Genomic DNA, 23,003 nt, shown 5'->3' on the forward strand with positions numbered 1-23,003 from the left:
CGTTCTAGCCCAGTTTGGTGGGTTCACACAGCTCTATGACATGCATTTTTGTGCCTATTCATCATGCCTAACTTTATTTTTACTTTCTAGGCCCTTCTACTTGTTTATTCCAGGGGTCTTCTTTAACATGGCATGGTGTTTTTATTCATCCAAATCCAAGACCTGGCCTCATCTCAAGCAAATATAACCAGATTCTACAAGGAGAGGGATTAGGATAGGATATCTCAAATGTTTCCTGGGCAATTTTGGCACACAGCAAGTATTGAGAAGCTCTGATGTCAAGTCTATTAGCCTTTCAGTGCGTTATAATATTCTTCCCCTCAACAAGATGCATTTACAAATGACAGTGAAAGCGTATAAAATATTTCTTTACAAATAACAATCATATCCATACCTAGCACTGTATGACTTCTGACTTCCACAAAAACGTAAAAAAAAATGTAGAAGAACACCCTTAAATGTGGACATGCCAAGCACAGGGTTGTGGGGAGGACATTCATTCAGGCTTCCTTATATCCCTAGGTATTTTGAGGATAGGGCAAATATCACACTCATTGCTGTTTGGCATAATACATAGCATACATCATGTGCTGCTGAAGGTTTTGATAAAGCCATGAGATGCTGCTCATGCCCACGATTTACAAGAACTATCAGTGTAACCTAGCACGTTAGACTGATACAACACCCAAGTATACAGACTCTGAAAGTAATTCTGAAAGTAATGCTGTGCAAACATTACCTTCCTTAACTTAACAATCAAGGTAAGAAGATGACTATTTTTTCCTGTTATACTCATAGATCAGTGAAACTTTCTCCTGAGCATTGTGGAATAAATACAGAATCCACAGACAATGTACAGAGAGTGAAAGACCTTGAAACACTCAACCCTTAAATGGGGTGTCTCCGTCATATCCTTCCACTCAGGGCTCAGGGAAACAAGCAGAAGAAGAGTCAGAAAGAGCATAATAGCCAGAGGGCACCGAGGACACCAAGGAAACAAAGCCCTCTAAATCGACATGATCAATGCACATATGAATTCACAGAGACTGAGGTTGCATTCACAGGGCTTGCAAAGATCTGCCCCAGGTTCTCTGTGTATGTATTATGGCTTCCAGTTTAGTGTTTTATGGGAATTCTGAATGCAAGAACAAGTGGGTCTCTGATGTTGGTTCTTTTGTTTGTCTTGTCCAACTCAATGGATAGCTTTTGTTTTATCATATTTTATTTAATTTTGTTATATTTTTTAAAAGATGACTATATTTATTAGACAGAGGGAAACAGAATTAAGGAGAGGCAGCCATTTATATTTAGAATGCACTATCAGAGAAGATTAGCTATGGCCACCTTCAGAGACTCATTACTGCGTTACTGAGTGCAGGGCAAACTTCCAACACTCAAAATACCTCCAAGTTGAAAAGCATTTAAATAAAACTGGAAGCTGTTAAATTGCACTTTACTATGGAAGATCATACAATATTATCTTGGAAAGAAAAACTCGTTTGACAACTGAGTCAGACCAATTTTTCATGGGAGATGTAGAATAACAACTGAGAAGAAGAGGAGGGAACATTCCTGATGCAATCCCGTATTTGCTCAAGGGTAGCTGACATGGAAAAGCTATCTTAAGTTAACAAACGATAGCTCTTTTTAAAACACGATCAAATCAGATATGAGCGTATCCCACAGCATGAATCCCTTCTGTGCAAAAACCTTCTAATAAATTCTCACGATGGCCCCACAATGCCCTATTCACCCCACAATGCTCTGTTCTCTGGCTTGTGTGTGTGTCATCAGCCACAGAGTATACAAAGAGCTGTTAGTGATGACAGAGAGACAACAGCAAACACATATAACACTAAAATCATATCTGCACAAGGTTGATTACTTTCCAACTGCAATCAGATTCCTTAATTTGCTTAGGGTGAATTTATTGGTATAAGTACCATCGCTCAAGAGCAAGACCAGGTCAGTGAGACACTGCCGGTTTGTACAGACTGCATGTTCCAGTAATGGCATGGATACAAGGAAGTCATTTATCAGGTCTTAGATTTAGAATCCTTGGTATCCCAAAGCTTCCTGATGTGTAGGCTATAAACTTTATGATCTGTTTTCTTTTGCTCCTCTTTCATCCTATCTTGGGTTGATGTGATACGAAAATAACCAACGCAAAGCAGCTCAAGAGTTCTGGTGTGACAGAGTCCTTGGGATCTGTAAATCACGCTCTTCCCACAAGCGTTGGGGCTGCTCACACTGACTGCCCATACAGTCTTGAAAATACACTTGTGTCTTTATTCAGTGTCCTCTGTAAGGAATGACCTTATAGATCTACTCTGAGCTGCTGACTTAGATGGTAAAGACAGAGAGATGGGTGGGGGGACAGGATGGGAATAGGAATATGAGACAAGAGATAGGAATCTAACTGGTTGACAGAAGCATATATACATAACATCTCTCAGTTATGTCCATACAGAAACAAGGAGGGCACTGAGGGCACCTAAGAGCTCAGAAGCTGTCCTTTTAACAGCTTCCTATGTACACTAGTTGATAGAAAATGTCAATCAAAAGCAAAAATCCTAAACTGAGAAAAATGTGTCAATGGTATATAATGAAATTACAAACCTTCTTGCTAAAATAGAAATAAATGTTAAAGATAAAAACTAAGTGTTTATTTAGAAATAATGTGCTAGGCTGGAAAGTTGGCTCAGTGGCTCAGTGGCTCAGTGGCTCACTGGCTCCCAGAGCACCACATGTTAGCCTGGCAGCACCTCTAACTCCAGTTTGAGGGAAACTGATTCTCTCTTACGATCTTTGAGGGCATCAGGCACACACACACACAGTACAAATATATATACACAGGCAAAACACTCAACAAAAGCTGAGTGCTGATAAGCAAGCAAAAATGAATGTCTCAGCAAGTGTGGAGAATCATATGTGACACATTATCTCATTTACTGAGACTCACTGTCCAATAAAGAAACGATGTTTTTGAGAGAGTAAATGTAGGTAATATAACTAGAGATGAAGAAAGGACAATGGCACATGACAGACTAGGGCTGGGTAGAAATGGCAGGGCACTTTGACAACTAAAATATTATCCTTAATATGTAAAAATTGTTATGACTCAACAATAAGAATGTGGATACCCTAATGGGAAATGACAGTAGAAAGAAATGGGCAGCTTCACTGTTATTGCAGCTGAGGGAGAAAATTTGATTAAAAAAAAAAAAGGCCATGGAGAAATTTAGCATAAAAAAATTTAAAGTTCTTGTCTCTGTTGTCAGAAGAATCCCATAGATTCTTTTGAACTTTCATGTTGATAACTTTATTACATGCATCAATGACTTGGAACCCTAACACACTTAGTAATGGAGGAATATCTCAATGATTGTATCCCAGACATTACATCAGACTATTCAGCATCAGCAAAAAATAAATGTCCAAGGTATGAAAAATTAGAATGTAAGTGTCACTGCATTAAAAAACTGATTTCTATCTGTTTCTATCTAGCTGAGCAAAATTAGATTGGTTCAAAGCACCGGCAAAAGTTACTGACATCTAGATAGGGTAAAAAGAATGTATTCTCTTCTTCACATATATTTAAATAGTACAGCATTTATGAACTACACACATTATTCCATTATCAGGAAATTAACATGCAAAAAGTATTAAGTACTAGGTGGAGATTAATAAGTATAGATTATAAATATCAATTATTATACCCTTAAAGTTTAAGGTGGAAATGATGTTTGACCCAGAAAACTACACAAAGTGTTGATTACATTTTTCCTAATTAGCATAGATTCTACAGAACTTTGTAATTCAGCCTGAATAACATAACTTAAACTTTATCTTATTTTCTAACAATATGTGCTCAAATGCCCATAGAAGGCAACTTTTCTCAAAATTAGAGTCCTTTGAGGTACAAAAAAAAAAAAAAAAGCCAATGAGAAAAACAGAAAAACAGCCTGGGATCATTTACTCAAACTGACCATTACCAACGTAACTGCAAACCAGATTTCTCCTTCACATCAGCCTGTCGGTGAACACACAACTCTGAGATGGAAAGTGTGATCTGTGTTGAGTTGACACTGTCACTGTCACAACCAGTGTTTTAACACTGCTACACACGGTCAGGCTTCCTCTCCACTGTGTTTAAACAGCAGCTCCTTCCTGCCAAGCACCACGTGGGCCAGTTCTGTTCCCAGTGTTTTCTATGTGTCCTTCAGTTCAGTTCAGTTGGTGATAACTCTGAAATGTACAGGACTGTGTCTAGAATGGAGTCTCAAGGAATGTCCCAGAATAAAACTGTGCAAGTTGGGATTCAAGTCATTTCCCTGATAACTAAATATGTCCTCCATATCCAACTATGTGCACCTAAATATATATAACCTAGGGGGCTGAGCCTTGTTCCTTTTGCTTTGGTGTGTTGCTGCGGGAAGGCTTACAACTAATAACTACCCACCTACAGCGGCGTGGCCTCATAGACTATTTACCAGGATGCGTCCGGCCCTTCTCTGCGCCCCCTGGGCCCCTTTTCTTGGGTTCAGTTTTGTTCTGGATCACATCTTCAGCCATCGTTCATGCAGAAAATCCTGATCTGTAAGTTTTACCCCTTAACAAATGTCTGTCTATTTCTTAGTTCTGAGCCAGTGTGGGATTCCTTTTTTAAGCATCCGATCTCTCAACCATCAGGTGTGCACATTTTCTTTCTTCTGTGTGTATGTATGCATGTGTGTGTGTGTGTGTGTGTGTGTGTGTGTGTTTTCCTCAAGTGTTATGCCACCTTTTTTTTACTCCCAAGACAGGGTCTTTCACTGGCCTACGGCTTTTTATGTGGGATAGGCTGGCTGGGCAGTGAATTCAAGTGAGCAGCCTGTCTCTCCTGCTCACCATGTTCCCGTCTGTGCTCTATGCACTAGAATCCAGTTCGCGAGCTTCGGGCAAGGGACTAGAGGTTTAGGAAACACATGCAGAGACAGATGAACACACGGACCTCTAATCACTGGTACAAAAGCCCCTCTGTAATAGCACCATGGAGGCTTAAATACCCTGCAGTCAATGGCCAACAGGTGGAAATCCCATCCTCTGATCCTCTAGGCACAGCTTCTAGTAACTTCAATTAGAAGGTTCTAGACAGGGAAGAGCAGCTGAAGGCCAGGACTCAATTGGCCCCAATATGTCTCTTCTTCCCCATCACTGGAATTACACAAACATACCACTGTTCAGGCTTCATTTATAAGTGTGTTACCCTGTGGGCTATCCCCTTCACCCCTCCTGTACCCATTTCTAATATGGTCAGGCACATTCCAGCATCCTTCAAATTCTATCTACTGAAGGTCTTCCTGAAGGCTCCAACCAAGCACAGTTAGGGGCAAGTCCTTTCACACTTCTTAAAATACTTTCTGTATCCCTAGCTGCAAAGCTAGGGCATTTTAAAACGATGAGGTGTTTACCGTCCCTTTGAAAGGACACCACCTAATGTTTCCCCAGGTGATTAGTTCAAAAGGTAATTTCAGTAACAAAGATAATTGCAAGCAAATGATTTTGAATGACCTCTTTAAATTGTGTTTTGTCAGAAATGGGATGTCCAAGAGTAATGATCATGTGAGAGTGTTCTTTTGATGGTGCAGTAGCCTGCCAATAGGGAGATTTAAATGCTTGAGACATTTGAATGGTCCCCGAGTGCTTACAATTGAAACATACAGCAGCTGTTGACACCCTCCATAGCTCAAGGTGCAACATCTGTCCCCATATGAGAGTATTTCAGTCATGCTCCAAGAACACCATAAATCTAAATCTCTTGCCTTACCTGCACCGGTTTTTGCAGTATTTTGCTGGCAAGTCAGTGTTGGGCCCTTGAAACAACCCTGCAGGGTGCTTCTCTCCACCAGTGTGGGGACCACAGAACCTACTGCTAGGACTTAGAGTTGGTTGTCCCCTGGCTTACCTGCATGGAAACATCAGTCCCTGGATTTAAATGTGGATTGGAAGTGGGGAGATGATGAGGACTTGACCACACCTCAAAGGTGAGACCTCCACAATGACTTTAATTGGGTTATAGGCATAGAGATTCAAGTTTGCACACTGGCTCTGTCTCTTCACGTGATGTCTTCCACCATGAAGCAAGCAGACCAGATGCCAACATCATTCTCTCGATTTTTTGTAAATTACTGAGTATCAAATATTTGGCTGCAGTGATAGAGAACACCCCAAGACACCAGCCATTCTATCTTCCTTCCACAGTGCTGACACAGGAGAGTGCCAGCTCAGGTGTTGCTGGAGGACACAGTCTCAACAACTTTGGCCACTCGCAGGGTTTAGGGCTCAGGGATGTTGATAATAAGTACAAGGTCTTGACTGACTTCTTACTCAGTTTTTGTATCAAACCCTAACACAGTGGTTCTAAACCTTGCAATGCTGTGAGGCTTTAATACAGTTCCTCATGTTGTGGTGTCCCCCAACCATGCAATTATTTTTGTTGCTACTTCATAATTGTAACTTTGTTACTATTATTAATCATAATGCAAATATTTAATGCAGACTATCTGACGTGACCCCTGAGCAAGGGTTGTTTGACCCCCCCCAAAAAGGGTCATGACTCACAGGTTGAGAACTACTGCTCTAACATAAGTGCCCTTCCTATGAACCCAGAGTATAGGGAATTCCATAACAGCCCTTGGCCCTGGGCATGGAGTCTAGAACATAGATGGCATACAATCGGTGCCAACAGACACTGAGTGCCGTTGAAGGTTCACCTCTGCAAGGCCGCTGCAGTCATCCCTATTACTGAGCATCAATTGCCATTTCACATGTGTGACCCTCCCTGAGATCTGGCATCACAGATCCATATCTTCCTGTGTGCATGTGACCCTCCACCTAAAATAAACACTGTGATCATGTCATAGGTGCCAGTCATGCTCAGTAATACAAACAAATATGAACATACGAATTAAGCCCCAAGAAGCATGAATTTTCATATTTTTCTGTGCGTAATAGCAGGAGTCACAGCTTTACCGGTCTGAACTTTGATGAGATTTGCTTCAGGAAATTTCAATGTACTTACAAGTTATTATCACCTCAAAACCATGAGCAAACAACGTCAGTTCCAGGGTTGGAGCAATGAGGAAAACCCTGAATTTGACAGGATGTTTAAAGTTCCTGGAAGGAAATTAAAGTTCCTCATACCCTAACATGAGAGGCAGGCAGCTGTTGACAGGGCTTTACCTAGGCAAATGAGGACTGAGAGGCTTTACCACTGTGGCAGCTGACATGAAATGTAATAGAAGGTAAGCAGAGACCAGGAAATGCCAATCCAACGCCTGTAGAACTCCACACTGGAAAGCGGTTTAGCTGTGCTACACAAGGACACAGGGAAGAGATGCTTGGAGGTCTGCCACATTCTACCATGCATTGGACAGAGTGAGAATCGGCAGTTGGTAGTACCTAGCATTCAGCACCTCCAGTCCCTGGAGCAAAGTGCTTCACTTGAAAGGCCTGCAAATCACAAAAGGTAGCCACTTGTTTTGCAAGTGGATACAGAGTTTGTCTGGATAATTCTAGAAGAAGATTCTTCCTGAAGAGCACATTACCTTTGGGCACCTTGGCCCGCCACCGCTCCCGATTGATGTGCACCACCTCAGTCCAAGTGGCTTTAAAACTCTTGTAGTCAACAGGGATGACAGAATTGTTGATGGGAGCGCTTCCTTCTGACCCAGAACTCTTGACACCTGCTCGCTTTGCATCTGAAGAGTTGATGCTGTTCAAACTGGAAAACAAAAGAAATCATACCGAAGATGAGTTGGCGCCAGAGTCTGCAGCATGCAGGCAGTGAGAAAGCCCACAAAAGACTGGGTAGTATTTGCTGAGTTGCCATCATGATACCCCAGGGCCCTGAGCCTTGTGGAGCTGCAGTTTTACATATAAGACAGGTAGGAAATTCTAAGCTTTAGAAGAAAAAAAAATACAAACACTGTATCTTCGTGTATGTCACAGTATTCCTTACATCTGTTTATGCTGACTGGGCATTCTCTCTTTTGGTACCCAGAATCCCCTGACATTTATTTGTTCTATTCTGTTCTTTGAAATGAACTAATTTAAACTTGGAGCTTTATTTGTTTCATGATCCATCTACTTGCTACCACACTGTTCATCTTTCCAATTTACTCAGCAAACTGGTCCTTTTTCTCCAGCTCTACCCTTCTGGATTCATGATCCCTCTAATTTTATGATTATTAAATTACATTTGTTTGTTTGTTTATATGCACATGCCAGGACACACATGAGGAAGTCAGAGAATAATATCCAGGAAGTGTTTTCTTCTTTGATCAGGTGAGTCCTAGGCATCAAACTTGGATCATCAGGCTTGATGACTTACTTGAGCCATTTTTTTGGCCTTCAGAATCCCTCTAATCTGGGTTCCCCAAGCTCAGAAAAAGCAATGATTCCTTTATGTTTCTGAGGGACGGTGGATAACCAGACCATGCCAAAGATCTAATTTTAAATTAACTCTATTTTGTGCTTTAACCATGGGATATGTTGCAAATATCAGAAGGTAGCATTCTTCTGATGGAGTATTCTATGTTCTGAAGTAGCTAGACCAGTTAGTGCCATAAATCAGATCTGAAAATGATAATGAAGGGTTACTAGAGTTCATTCTAGCCTGTACCTGAAGAGATAAGAAAGGATGTAGACCTATCAAGGGCTTCTGTCCTTGACGTTTAGCATCTTCAATGTGGGTTCATTCATCTTAAGCAACTTTGAGTTCCTCCTTCTTTGGTCTCTCCCTATTTATTTATCTCCCTGCACATTGCCTCTCATATTTTAAAATCAATTCTACCTTCATCCTTTATAACAAAGCACAAAGCTTTGCAAAGACGTGGAGACAAGCTGTCAATTACAATGGGTTTAGCAACAGCTACTAGTCATGCTAGGAATAGTGAAGTGGTGGTGGTAGTGGTGGTGTTTTGTTGTTGTTGGTGGTGGTGATGGTAGTGGTGGTTGTTATAGTAGTGATGATGTTGGTGGTGGTAGTAATAGTGGTGGCGGTGGTAGTGTTTTGTTGTTGTTGGTGGTGGTGATGGTGGTGGTAGTGATGGTGGTAGAGTTGGTGATGATGGTGATGGTGGTGGTGGTGATGGTGGTGATGGTGGTAGAGTTGGTGGTGGTGGTGATGCTGGTAGAGTTGGTGGTAGGAGCAGCTGTAGCCATAGCAGTGGTAGTGGTGATGGCAGTGCTAAGATAATGGTGGTAGCAAGAACAGAGGTGACAGCAGCTGTAGTAGCAGAATCAGCTGTGTCACTAAAGACTAAGGGCCAGCTTTACAGTAGCCAGCACTTCTACCATGACAGGTCTTCCAATGATCTTATAAATACTGAGTCATTCAATTAACCTGTGAGCATTGTAATCTTATTTTCTCAAATGAGTAACCCGAGTGTGGTGGGAAAATCGTCTCAATGAGGGATTATCTAGTTCAAGTTTATCAGTTTGCATCTTGGTGGATCATTATCTTGATTACATTAATTGAAGCAGGTAGATCAAGCCCACCATGGGATTTCCATGGGTTTGGGTCCTGGACTGTATAAAAGAGGAAAAAACAAAGTAGTGTAAATATATGTAAATTGATTCTCTTTGCTTTTGAGTATGGGTTTGACTAGCTGCTTCAAGTTCCTGCCCTGACTTCCCCACAATGAAAGACTAAAACCAGGAATTATAAGTTGAATAAACTCTCCCTTCCAGTTGCTTTTTTTAAAAAAAAATTATTTATTTATTTATTTATTTATTTATTTGTTTATTATGTATACAATATTCTGTCTGCGTATATGCCTGAAGGCCAGAAGAAGGCACAAGACCTCATTGTAGATGGTTGTGAGTCACCATGTGGTTGCTGGGAATTGAACTCAGAACCTTGGGAAGAGCAGGCAATGCTCTTAACCATTGAGCCATCTCTCCAGCCCCCCTTCCAGTTGCTTTTGTCTATGTTTCTATCACAGCCTCGAGGAAGGGAACTAGGGCACTGAGCTGATTTCTGTAAGACTACACAGGGCAATAAGCTGTGGAGTCAGGGCAGTAAGCCTGAACTCTGGCTGGAGAATCTGACCTCGTACACCTCTACATTTGATATCCTTATGCTTTATGCTGTGATTCACGGCACTAGAAAACACTTAAATGTGAGGTGTTTTGTTATATTGTTTTTAAAATCTGTACTCCTCTTTCTTCCTGAATAGAAATGAAAGTCAGCCTCACTTCTGATCAAAAGCCTGACCATCTGCAGAATCAGGAACAAGGGCTTTCTGCACTACAGAAGTGTACTGATCAGTGCTTCTGGAAACAAAGGCTTCAGAGAGTGGGGCATCCCACTCTGGCCTTGGGTCACCTGTTATGGGCCAGCCTAGCAAGCATAGAGAGTATTATTCTAAATCCTCTGAAATAAAGAAGGAGGCAGACATGTCTTCTGTAAGAAGCAAGAGAGGTACTCCTCATTGTGACAGCACACATCCTTCAACAAAAGAATTCTACCACCACCCAGATCTCAAACTTCCCCACTGACCTTGAGCGCCTCTGGCCAGTCCCACCAGTCTGGGAGGTTTCATCGATTAACGGACTCACAATCTTCTCAGTCATATCCGTGAGCACAGTAAAGGTGGGTTCCACAATGAAGTCAATAAAACCTACAAAGAAGCAGCAGTGGCTCAGATAACAGCATGCTAACAGGGATCAGTCCTGGTTTCTCACTAGAAACCAATTACTCTTTTCTTCACCTATCCACCAAACAAAGAAAACACCACCTCTAGACGGGAGCTCCAAATCAGTCAAGAACTAGTTGCTCTCATTCTTATTGAATGTCACGAGACAATTTCATTTCCCTTATATAATTCCCTTAGGACTTTTTAATCAGTGATTCAATTGAAAGCTTAAAAATACAATTTAACACCTGCTATATAATAAACAGTGTGATGTGTTTTATTAAAGGTTGAAGATGAATAATGCAAACCAATAGTCTACAAAGAATTTGTAGGTAAAATTTAATGGGGACAAAAAGGAGCCCTAGAGTTTCTGCAGGGCCAAAGGAGAAGCCCAGATGAAGGTTCTTAGGAAAGAAATAGAAGAGAGGAGATGTTTTGCTCTTATAGAGACCAGTGAACAGTTATGTGGAGGTTTTGTGTTTGAGCCAAGCTCTCAAGGATGGATGTTAAGAACAATGTGACTATTCACTCTGGACAGAGGGACTTTCAGAGGTTGAAAAGTATGCAGGTGATGACTGTGCAACCACTGGGTGGAGGGAAATGCTCTGAACTTTGAAAAAAAAAAAACGTTTGGGGAGGCCAGTTATCCACAGTTATGTCAGGAAAGGAAGCTCTTAAGGTTTAGAACCAGAGAATTACTGGGCTAGCTTGACAAAATCTGAAAAGCTTCGTGATGATAGATTTAAATGAACTTTGATCCAGTCCATGCAGCAAGAGGCATGGAAAGGCAGTGAGGAGGAAAGACAGAGAGTGAGAAAATCTTGCTAGGAGTTTTACACTGGGTACCAAACGTATACATAGTACAGCACAGGAGGAGGTGCTGCTCTAGAGGCCCGAGCAACAAAGCCAAAGAAATGAGAGACAGAGGATGAGCTCCAAGCTGCTGACCTGAGATACAGGAGGCAGAATCGAGTGGGAAGTTAAAAGAAAGAATTGGAAACTGCATTAGGATCCTTACTGCGATGAAACTTTTTAAGATGGGCAAAGAGAGCAAAAGCTGGCTTAGAGTGATTGTCTTAACTCAAAAACAAATGACCAAACAAACAAATAAAACAAAACCATTAACAACAAAAAGAGAAAAACAAGAAAATTAGATGAGTATTTGTTACACATTAAGTGAACATAGTACACACATTGGTACTAATAGGGATGGAGTAAGTCATCCATAGTCACACATAAGGAAGGAGACAAACACCCACTAAGGGAGCTACTGCCCACTTCTTTGAGTAGGTATCTGGAAATGCAGCGATGAATATTTAGTTTTCACAGTTACTGGTGCTGATACTCATCAGAGAAGGATGCTGAACAAACTGTAGTGTAACCCACAAAATAAGAACTGTCTATCTGATAAGGAAACAATTTTTAAAAAATTGTTTTGCAGTTTACAACAATTTAATTTGGGGTTCAAACTGCAGTATTTGATGGTAACCAGAATTCTTTTGTTATGCCCCTATTTCTTACAGGAGAGTGTAAGCATGTGTGCCATTCTTGGCAGAATGTAAAATCCTGATTTTATTTTTCTCTATATTGTCTCTCACTGTACCCTTTTCCCTACCAAGTTGGAGCTACTGAGAATTCACTGACCATATTAAGCAGTTTATAATCTCTCTGCTTTCTCTATCTCCTGTGTGTGGTGTCATTTTACCCAGCACTAAGCAATTGCTAACATGTACCTTATCTATCACTACCTGCCTAGACACTACTTGAATGCTTCCTCAGATATAGCTCAAATATCACTCCTTAATAAGTCTGTGTGGACTACCTGAATCTAACGGTTCTCATATGTTGTAAGAGGGCTGCTTGTTTGTTTCCCAGCGCCCAGAAGGTCAGATCCGAAATAATCACACAGAAACTATATTATTCAAAACACTTGGCCCATTAGCTCTAGCTTCTTATTGGCTAATACTTATATCTTAATTTAACCCATTTCTAGTAACCTGTATACCACCACGTGGCTGTGGCTTACTGGGTAAAGTTGCCAACATCTGTCTCCATAAAGCCACATGGCTTCTCTCTGACTCCGCCTCCTTTCTCCCAGCATTCAGTTTAGTTTTCCCCACCTACCTGAGTTCTGCCCTATCAACAGGCCAAGGCAGTTTCTTTATTCACCAATGGTATTCACAGCATAGAAGGGCAATCCCATATCACTCATACTGTCTATGTATTCCATTGTAAAATGTTAAGATTCTACCTTCAGCATGCATAGTGCTCTAGCATACACTGTTTCCTAATATCTTACCTACCCACTGTCTAATACTAGTTTAATAATGTCCTTAAAAGTAGGTACCATGTACAGTTAGTTTTTTTTTTACTTTATAGCATCTATTATAATTCCTAGAGAGCCCAGTACCTGACAGGAACTCAAGACACACCATGATAAAACAAATAAAACAATGAAGGTGCACATAAAGTTGAAGCAAATACCAGTCACGGTGACACATATTCTCAGTCTTAGCTCCTGGGAATCAAAGGCAGGCAGGTCAGGAGGCCAAGGGCCTTAGCTATACAGTCAGTTCTTGGTCAGCCTGGCTCATGGTTAGCTTTAGCTAAATGGCCAGATCTCTGCTCCTAAAGTAGGGAGGTCAAAAAGGCAGGAATTCTTTATTAAATAGATTTTTCAGTAATCATAGACTCTTCTAAAGTAGAGTTCACTCATGACATTTATTTTATGTGATGGGTGACACTGTTTCTCTTTCCCACAGCTGAGGGTTTTTGTAATACGTGTAATATGATATTATGGTAATTTTTTTAACCAAAGAAAAAGAGTGAGGAAATGAAAACAATTTAAAAGAGGCCTCCCAGGAAGGAGGAAAGTCCTAAACTTAGACAAAAGAAGCATCAAGAAAGAGAGATGGTCAAGTTGTGTACTCCTTTAATCCCAGTACTCAGGAGACAGAGGCAGGTGGATCTCTAGTTTGAGGCCAGCCTGGTCTACAGAGTAAGTTCCAGGATAGCCAGGGATACACAGAGAAATCCTGTATTAAAAAGAAGGAAGAGGAGCAGGAGGAAGAAGAGGAGGAGGAGGAGGAGGAGGAGGAGGAGGAGAAGAAGGAGAAGAAGAAGAAGAAGAAGAAGAAGAAGAAGAAGAAGAAGAAGAAGAAGAAGAAGAAGAAGAAGAAGAAGAAGAAGAAGAAGAAGAAGAAGAAGGGGAGATGGTAAGATGACTTCTAGTATTGAAGCATAATAAAGGCACTCAAGCAAAATGGGCTTCCTAACTACAGTATGCACAGATATTTCCTTGGGTACTTGAAGTCCTCTTTCCTTGGGGCAGGAATGATGGAGACTCCAAAATTCCTCCATCTAATCGACCCCCAGAAGAAGCCACGGCCCAGAGAGAATGATGTCACTTCAGCCTTCCAAAGGCTGGCAGAAATGAGCCAGACTCCCAGCTGGGATCACCAAGCACAGTGCCCTGCCCACCACGGATATACCATCTGATGCTCCTTCTAAGCAGCTGGCAAATACCTACCCACTTGTGACTGAGCGACCATGGTTGACTTTCTGTCACAGAGAGGAGAAAACGGCAGCCCCAGCTCAGCTTCTCTGTCACCCTAGAAAAACACAAGGTCACAGTAAACAAAAGAACAGTGGGCTGAACAGCCCCGATTTTATTTAGCAGCCTCAACTACCACTTAGGCCACTTATCTTTATTTTAATTATTACAATTACATTGTATAATAAGTCCTGGTGGGACTTGCTCCTCTAAACTAAAAACACCAAGAAGTGGTGGCTTCCGTAATCATTCCCTCTGAATGCAGTCTCATGCTGTCCCAAAGAAAGCTTCACAGGGTAGCAATAGGTTCCCCATGGAAAACCAGGCAGCAGTCCATGTGTCCTGTGGCCTGGGGCCAAAACCACAGTCAGAATGGTCTTGTTCCCCACAGTTTTCCTGCGGCTACCTGTGGCCTTCTTCTAGCCTGAACTCCCAGTGGTAAGCTGTGTCCGAAAGGGAAATTCAAACTGACTAACATGGCTTTGTCTCCTAACATTAACTAAAGTCACAAGCAAAGGGAGTACATGCTTCTGTGTTTCCCACCCTAATACTTGATATACTGTGAACAGTGGACTAGAAAGAACCAGTTATTCAACAATAATACAGCATAGCTGTGCAGACACAATGTTCTTCACGGTGTCCAAAAGCACCACTCTAACAAAAGTGCTATGGGAATCTAACTGTTGGTGGAGATGGCCTTTAAAAACATGCAACACAGGTTCAATTTTTCCGTCATGTCTAGAGGAAGGAGACAAACATATTTCCTCGTGTCTATCAACGGACTGTGTTCTTCCTTTTCTGGTAGGAAAAAACTCACTCAGGTTAACGGCTACTAGTCATGCTTGAATCCTGCCTTTTTGCTGTGGGGCGTGTGGTCCTAGGAAGGTCACTGTTCTTGGCTGTTCCACAATTTTCCACCTGTTCAATGTGGGATAGCAGTCCAAACCTAAAGGGCTTATCATGTGCCAAAATGACAAAAGACATATAGGAAATAAGAAGAACTACTAAAAGAATTACTGTTGCCAGAGAGGTAGCCATATTTGAAGTCAAGCTTTGAGAGACAATGAAGTGAATTTGTTCCAGCTCGCACTGTCTAACTGTAATGAACATCACCAATTAGTTAGTAGGACTTGGAAACCTTAATAGCCTCTAGCCAAGACTGCCCCAACATCTGAATGCTTATTTCTAAATAATATCACCAAAGAGTCAGATAAGAATTCTAGCAAACGCATGAGGTAGGTTTTTAAGAGGCTTTATATTGATCATAGCTATTGCATACTTTGGGAGCTAATACCTACAAAGAGCCAAGAACCAAATGGCACAGCATTTATGGAGCAAAAAATCCAATGCAGAGAAAGAAAAAAATAATAGAAACTCTGGTTAGCCCATGGCAGCACTCATATTTTAAAAGTATATAAAAGTCTGATATTTAACTGATATAATGAAGAAAGCAAATTGCTGTGATTGAATGCAAAATGTGTTGATGACTTGGTCCCCAGCTGGTACAATAGACTCAGTCCTCGTGAGCTCATAGCCGAGTGGGCTTGGAGGAAGAAGGTCACTAGCAGGTCAGCTTTAAAGGGTATATCTCATGCCCTCAGAACTTTCTTCTCTGGCTCTCTTGGTTTCCTGTTTGCCAGTAAGGGAGCAATATTCTTTTTCCCTGATATTCTACCACAGGCCTAAATACATTGGAACAGGCTAATCATGTGCTGAAACCTCCTCAACCATGAGCCCACATATACTTTTTCCCTTTTTTGTTTATTTATCTGCTGTGGAACAATGGTCTTGTACCCTATAACGATTTGTCACTTTTATTGGTTTAGTAAAAGTGCTGATTGGCCAGTAGCTGGGCAGGAAGTACAGGTAGGGTGACCAGAATAGGAGAATTCTGGGAAGAGTAAAGGCTCAGTCTGCAGTTCTTACCAAGATGTAGAGGATGCAAGATGAGAATGTCTCACTAATAAAAGGTACCAAACCATGTGGCTAACACAAACAAGAATTATGGGTTAATGTAAGATGTAAGAATTAATTAATAAGAAGCCTGAGCTAATAGGCCAACCAGTTTATAATTAATGCAGGCCTCTGTGTGTTTCTTTGACACTGAACGGCTGAAGGTCCTGGAGGGACAGAAACCTCTCTCAACATTTATCTGTCTGTTTGTTTGTTTGGGACAGTTTTTCTTTGTAGCTCTGGCTGTCCTGGCACTTGCTATTTAGACCAGGTTGGCCTTGAACTCTCAGAGATCCTCGTTCCCCTCCTTTTTGAGTGCTGGAATTAAAGGTATATACCACGAAGCTCAGACCCATTACTTTCTCTCTTTAAGTTCATATTCTCGGGTGTTTTGTTTTGTCACAAAACAAATAGCAAAAGATTAACTATCATATAGATATATCTGATATTCTTTTGAATGTAAGCTGAAAATCAGACAGAGAAGTCTTCCATAATCCACAGACATTCACAAAGGAGCTGAATGCATACACCTAATTTAAACTCTAAAAAATAACAAATTATTTGATCAATTAAAAAGTAATTTGGAATCTACTAAGTGAAAAATATATCACTAAGATATAGAAAAGTTGGAAAATATTCTATTTGAGGTAACTCTTGGTTAAAAGGAAACGAAAAATCAATTTTAAAGACTAGACACTAAAGACTGCTTTGAAGCACAGTGTGTCAGAGCAGCAATAAACAAATAAGTCTCAGTTTCTGTTTTCTAAACAAGTGGAAATGAAAGCAAATGAAGTGAGCATAGAACCCAGAGAGTTAGAAAAACAAAAGTCAAGGAGATGAATAAAGATGCAAACATTATCACTGAAGAAGCAACGTTGAGATAATAGCATAGTCTTGTAGGGGAGGGATTGAAAAATTCAGCAATGTATATGAAATAAAACAAACAGACACAGAAGAAATGAAAAGAATTGTGAGAGATGTTTCCAACATATAAAAGTTCACAGTGATATCAAGGAAAGGAACCTCACAGCTTTTCAGAAGGAGATAGATTTACCAAGGCAGACGTCCTTTTTCAAAGTCAGTGCTTCATTTAAAATTAGCCCAGGACTGTGGCACGGATTCTGTAGAACATGGTTATGAAGCTGATGAAGGATGCCTGGACCATGTCCACGAGGGCCAGTTATTGCATTATTTTGAAATTATACTCCAACCTTCTGAATGTAATTCTGAAAAGGCTCTCTGGTCCCATTGGGGTTTCCCATGTGAACTGCTCACTTTTAAAGCTATCATTAAGAGCTGGAGGATCATTATTCCTCTCATGGGTTACCTGCTGTGCTTTGGCATCTGGCTTAAGACAATAAAAATACTTCACTGAACTACATTTACTAAAGCCAGTTCGAGTGCAATGAGCTAGCACGCCAGTCTCAATAGACCAAGAAATTTGGTATGGTTATTTCCACATTGCCCTTAGCACATTCTCATTCCATGTGAGCTTATGTGTGTATGTACACAAACAAGGTTTCCTTTATGGTGAGGAAAGAATGTTCACATAATTAAGTGATTTCAAACACTCTCATAATTCAAAAAAGGAATCACTTTAATACATCAAACATATGTGAGTTAGCCACGATCTGTCCACTGGGCACAGACTGAATATTACTAGCATGATGGAGGAATTTTTACAAAGCTATATCTAAGGGAACATATGCAAAAGGAGGGGTGGGTATTTAGAGAAAGGTCTCACACTACTGTTAGAAACACAATCAAAAATCACTTAAAGTAAGTCCTCAATGAAGGATGAATTTGCAGTTGGTTGTCCTTGTGTACACACCAGGGTCACACCTGTGTCACTCAAGCTCCTCCCATGCCCACTCTTCACTCTACTCTTCTCATCATGGAGCCTGGGGATTACTCCTGAGACCACAAAACAGGTATGCAAAGGAACCTGCCCATATAAGGACAGGGCACATGACCTGGAATCACGGTGGTTGCCTGTATGTGGACTGGTACCCATGGACACATGGAAGAGAACACAGGGTATTTGAGGCTGAAGCGTTCATAAGAATATTCATCCAGTCTTACCCTGAATCTTTTCTGTTCCCTCAAAAAGAAAAAATAAATCACAGAAAACACAAAAGCCAAGGGAATCAGAACTGCAACTTGATTGGTCCCGGGCTGCAAAGTGTTGGAATAAAACTCTGATGGACAGTTTGGAGCTTTTGCAACTGTTAACTCTAGTGCCACTTACTATCAGACACGTACAGCTTCAGAAAGAAAAACATACACATGCAAATTTTTGTGCAATTATTTCCCCATTCAAACAAGAATCATAACACTAAGAGCATCAGGAAGATTTCATGTCCAAGCCCAGGGTAGCCAGGGTGTCAGTGTGTCCCCAAAGCTAAGACGGTGGAGAGTTAATTCCCAAAGTCATGTGTGGATAGTATTCAGCAATGAAGCCTTTAGAAGACAGCAATGGATTAGATAAGACCGTGAGGGTGGGTCACTAATACCCCATGAAGGAGGCTTTAAAGCAGAGAGACCAGAGCTAGCACTGTGATGCCTCCAACAAGTAGGCTCACCAGATGCCAATGCCAGGCTAATGGAGTTCCAGGTTCCAAGGCCATGATCTAAATAAATCTCTATTCATTATAAATTATCTTGTTTCAGGTATTATAGCAACGGAAACTGAACTAAGGCTCAGAGAAGGCACATAACCCTAGTCATTTGAGGGAACAATGGTGAGATGGGATATTAAGTGTTATTAGGGACTTAGAGTTTTCAGAACCCACGCTGTGTGCCTCCCTCTTTGAATGAACTGGAATTAGCTGAATGAACTGACAGTAACTGAGGTCTGTAATCTACATTTCATTGACTGAGCTCAGCGTCTCGTGTCTCAAAGCCAGTGTCTGTGGCAGTTCTTCTCAAGGCAAGACCAGCATCTGTGTCAGGGTGGAGAACTAACTCTAACCCCAAAGACCTCTGTCTTGGGGACACATACTTGTTTTGTTTCTTTGATTCTGTTATATTCACATATTTGTATTTGTCTTAAAGCAATGCATACCCCAAAAGATATTAAAGTCATGTTATCAATAACATGACTCTGGATTGAAGGTGTGGTTAAATTTAAATGCACTTGAACAATAATTCCTAGTGATTTCTTGATTCCAGTTTGCCATATAATTTTGAAACATTGTGTCATGGCTCATCCATCAAAAGAAACAACCTACCCAATAATAAGAGACATGAGTCAAAGATTATCAGCTTTGTCCCGCAGGGTGATACCAAAATAGCCTTAATAACTTTTTGGTAACAATAGAAAAAAAAAAAAAGGAAAAGTCCTCTTCAAATAATGCTTAAAGAAGAGACTGCCACGAGAAAACACTTTTCCTCAAAGCAGAAATGCCTAGGACAGAATGCACTTCACAATGTCTTGAGAATCCAAATTTTGATAAAATTTAAGAATTATGACTACAGAAATAAAACAATCATGAGAAGCCTCTTTCTCTAAAGAAAATAATTACATCCTCCACGGTCCTTGCCAGAGAGATGCTGGAATAGTCAATTCCCAAAGATGCCCAGCATCAGCCCTGGTGAGCAGCAAGAGACAAGGTACCTGTCTGAAGAACTCCTCCAGGAGAGACATGGTCCAGCGGTGGTGCAGGTCCCAGGCTTTTGCAGGGTGGCTGATGTCTGCTGTGTGCAGCATCAAAGATAAGGCTTTCGGCTTTTCAATTCTGCAAACCCAACACATGCAAGCACACAGTGATCACACACCTCAAATACTGGAAGTTTTGAGAATCTTTAAAATCACCTCTAAGTACCACCTCTATGTTGGTGAATGGACAGTTCAGCATTTAATGAATGGGGTACTTCTCACTTAACTAATGTATGGAATGGTTGCATTTTTCAACCAGATGACAAAAATCTAAACAATACTTTCTTCCCTTAGCTACTGCTACATTTAACGGACCTTTGATCTGTTACTAATTACTAACAGGGTCATGATGCTAACTGGGGCAAACTGGTACCGTGTCTTGTATTCACTCGAACTCAGATTCTCATAAACCACTTGTAGCTAATTGTGAGATGACACATGATGTTCAAGCTCCCTGCTCCAGACATCACTACTTTTTGAGATAACCCAACCATTATTCTGAAGGTTATGTGTTTTCAATGTTTAAAATGTGCAAATTTCAGTCCAAGCCCTGTGAGAACATGTTACAAACTACTCACGCTTCTGGCTGCTGCAGGGCTGTCTTCATGGCTTTGATTTGCTGGAAATGACAGGACATATCCGTGGCCATTACCATCTCAATTACCAAGGTTCGAAACTCCCTTTTCGGGATGCCCATGAAGAAAAGGCATGAAAACAAAGAAAAGGAAAATCCAAGTTATGTTTTGCCACATTTAGTCAAAATTAGTTCATTGTTTCAGACATTTCAAATCTAATGTCAGTTTTCTCAGTGGAATTTTTATGAAGTGGGATATAAATGACGATTAAGGACTAAAGAATAATCTATTAGAAATATGATACAGGGAGATAGGAAGTTTCTCGGTAGTCAAGGGCATTTAATCCTCTTGCAGAGGTCCTGAGTTTGATTCTGAGCACACACATCAGGAAGATTACCTCTCTGAGCACTTGAATCCACGTGTGCATACCCACACAGAGACACACACGCATGCACAGAATTTACAAATCAAGTAAGTCTTTTCAAAACAATATGATATACACCTATCATTTGGAAAATTACAGTGAAGCTAAAATATGAATTCAAATGTTATCTTCTCAGTTGAATTCATTCTTAAGATAAAACTAACTTGAAATAATCCTAGAGACTAGACTGATAATCTACTGGATACTTTGTGTATTCCGCATTTTACAAACAGGCTTAATTTTTAAAGCTTATAGAAAAACACAGCAGGGTACATCCCCTCTCTTGTCGTTTCCCGAATCACAAAGCATTCTGTGCTTACATGGGGTTCAAGAGTTACAGCCAACAGACCAATGTCAATACTTTTATTAAATGAGGTCCATAGTTGACTTAGGGCTCACTCATCGTATTGCACAGTTTCATAGGGTCTGATAAATGTCTCTGCCATGTGTCTAATATTTTAACATCATATAGAATGATTTCTGCATCCCTAGTTTTCCTGTTGTTTCCTCCATCCCCTGAAATCCTGGAAGCTGTTAGATGCTATACTGAACTAACAAAAGAAACCAAGGCATAATTTATATAGAATAAACAACTCCTATGGAAAAAGCATGATTCAACTGGTTTTAGCAGCTGAATAAGTCTTTGAAAACACCATTGCATTCAGGATAGCAAATACTTTTCATTTCTTTCAGGCAGTCCCACTTTCTACTTCTACATATGTATGTATATAATGTGTATGCATGTGTATGTCTATAATGCTAATATATATGAATATGTATTGAAATGATAAACATATAAGCATGCTATACATGTATACATGTACACTGTACTTTATATACGTTATGCATATACAGATATGCATACTTACAGGTATATAAAACAAAATGTTCTCTTTTGTCTGAGTTCCTTTCCTAGGCAGAAGAACTTGCTACATGTGTTAGAAAGGGTCACCGATAGTTTCTTGCTTCTTCCAGATGGGAGGTCTCCCAACTATTGCAGTTAGTTATTCACTTAACAGATGACATACAGTTGGTGTATTCTACACTAGTTTAGGATGACGACAAATAAATCACCCCTGGTTATCTGTGTGCAAGTCTTTACATGGACGGACATGGTCTCATTGCTTTAGGGTAAATATCCAAAATTGAACGGCTGTTTTGTTAGGCGCCTGAGTATTTAACTGTATAAAACACTGCCAAACCATTTGCAATAGGACTGTTTAAGCTCACATTTTTGACAAGCATGCTCAAGTTCTGTTTTTCCTTTCCTGCCTTCTCTCAGCCTTTGTTTCTAGCCATCTAGTGTTGTGTGCAGTTTTCTTTTCTTTTTTTTTTTTTTTTAGAACATCTGAATTCTTTAATCCTTCTTTACAGGTTACCTAGACCACTTTTGATTAAGAAAACTGTAGAAAGTTAGTAACTGCCACAAGCGGACGCCAGGTGGTGGCACGTGTCAATTTTCCACAGAGTCCTGCTTTGCGGGGTATCTGAATGCACTGCTCGGGGGCTCTGCTCAAACGTGCTGGAATCACTCATGGCAGATTTTAGTCCACAGGTCGCTTTTCCCCATATTTCTTTGTAAACTCTTCAGCATTCTTACAGAATTTTTTACGGTCCTTAGAGTATTCTTCAGCTAGGTCAGCCCGGAGTGGGTGCTCAGGCTGGGGATCGTTCACCAGTGCTATGAGGGACTGGATTACTTGGTCAGTTTTGGTGGCTGGCTTCCAGTTTTCAGCACTAATTACCGGCAGACAGACCTGCCCCTTCTCATCAATGTTAGGGTGGTAGATCTTGGTTTTAAATGTGATCTTGGGTGGTTTGAATGGGTACTCTGCTGGAAAGTTGATTTCAATTCTGAAGGCCCCCTTGTCATATGGAGGGTTGTCAGGAACAATAAGCCCTTGCCAAGTCAATAAATTAGCTTCATCAACCTGGATGTTACGGAAGTTTTTCATTCCACATTTGCGGATCTCTTCAAGCTCCTTCATCAGCCTCCTGCTGGCCGCCATCTTGAATCTGGTGCTGCTGCTTTCCCGTGTGCAGTTTTCTTTTGCATTTTGTTGAACAAATACTATTGTTGAATACCTCATGTACTTTTACCACTTGCATATCATTGTTTAGGAAACTGTTTCAATTAATTTTTAATTTTTAAAAGAGG

The 23,003-nt window shown here is 40.7% G+C and overlaps 2 protein-coding genes across 7 annotated transcripts in view; both read right to left on the reverse strand.

Moving 5' to 3' along the window:
- The window catches only part of Pde1c (phosphodiesterase 1C), a 433,383-nt gene that overhangs the window by 62,294 nt on the left and 348,086 nt on the right, over nucleotides 1-23,003 (reverse strand). For all 6 annotated transcript variants that reach the window (XM_050155518.1, XM_050155519.1, XM_050155515.1 and 3 more), the window contains 5 exons: nucleotides 20,425-20,526; nucleotides 19,805-19,925; nucleotides 14,212-14,293; nucleotides 10,547-10,667; nucleotides 7,590-7,765 (listed from right to left, as the gene is read on the reverse strand). In XM_050155518.1, the coding sequence (XP_050011475.1) occupies nucleotides 7,590-7,765; nucleotides 10,547-10,667; nucleotides 14,212-14,293; nucleotides 19,805-19,925; nucleotides 20,425-20,526 (602 nt within the window). The remainder of the gene's footprint in view (nucleotides 1-7,589; nucleotides 7,766-10,546; nucleotides 10,668-14,211; nucleotides 14,294-19,804; nucleotides 19,926-20,424; nucleotides 20,527-23,003) is intronic.
- Nucleotides 22,184-22,874, reverse strand: LOC126509559 (ubiquitin-conjugating enzyme E2 L3). Its single transcript, XM_050155522.1, has one exon. It carries the CDS (start codon nucleotides 22,852-22,854, stop codon nucleotides 22,390-22,392), a length of 465 nt encoding a protein of 154 aa, XP_050011479.1. The 5' UTR covers nucleotides 22,855-22,874; the 3' UTR covers nucleotides 22,184-22,389.

Source organism: Alexandromys fortis, unplaced genomic scaffold (genome assembly GCF_014885135.2).
Source record: "Alexandromys fortis isolate MF-2015 unplaced genomic scaffold, M_Fortis_MF-2015_v1.1 scaffold_93, whole genome shotgun sequence".
Lineage (NCBI taxonomy): Eukaryota > Metazoa > Chordata > Mammalia > Rodentia > Cricetidae > Alexandromys > Alexandromys fortis.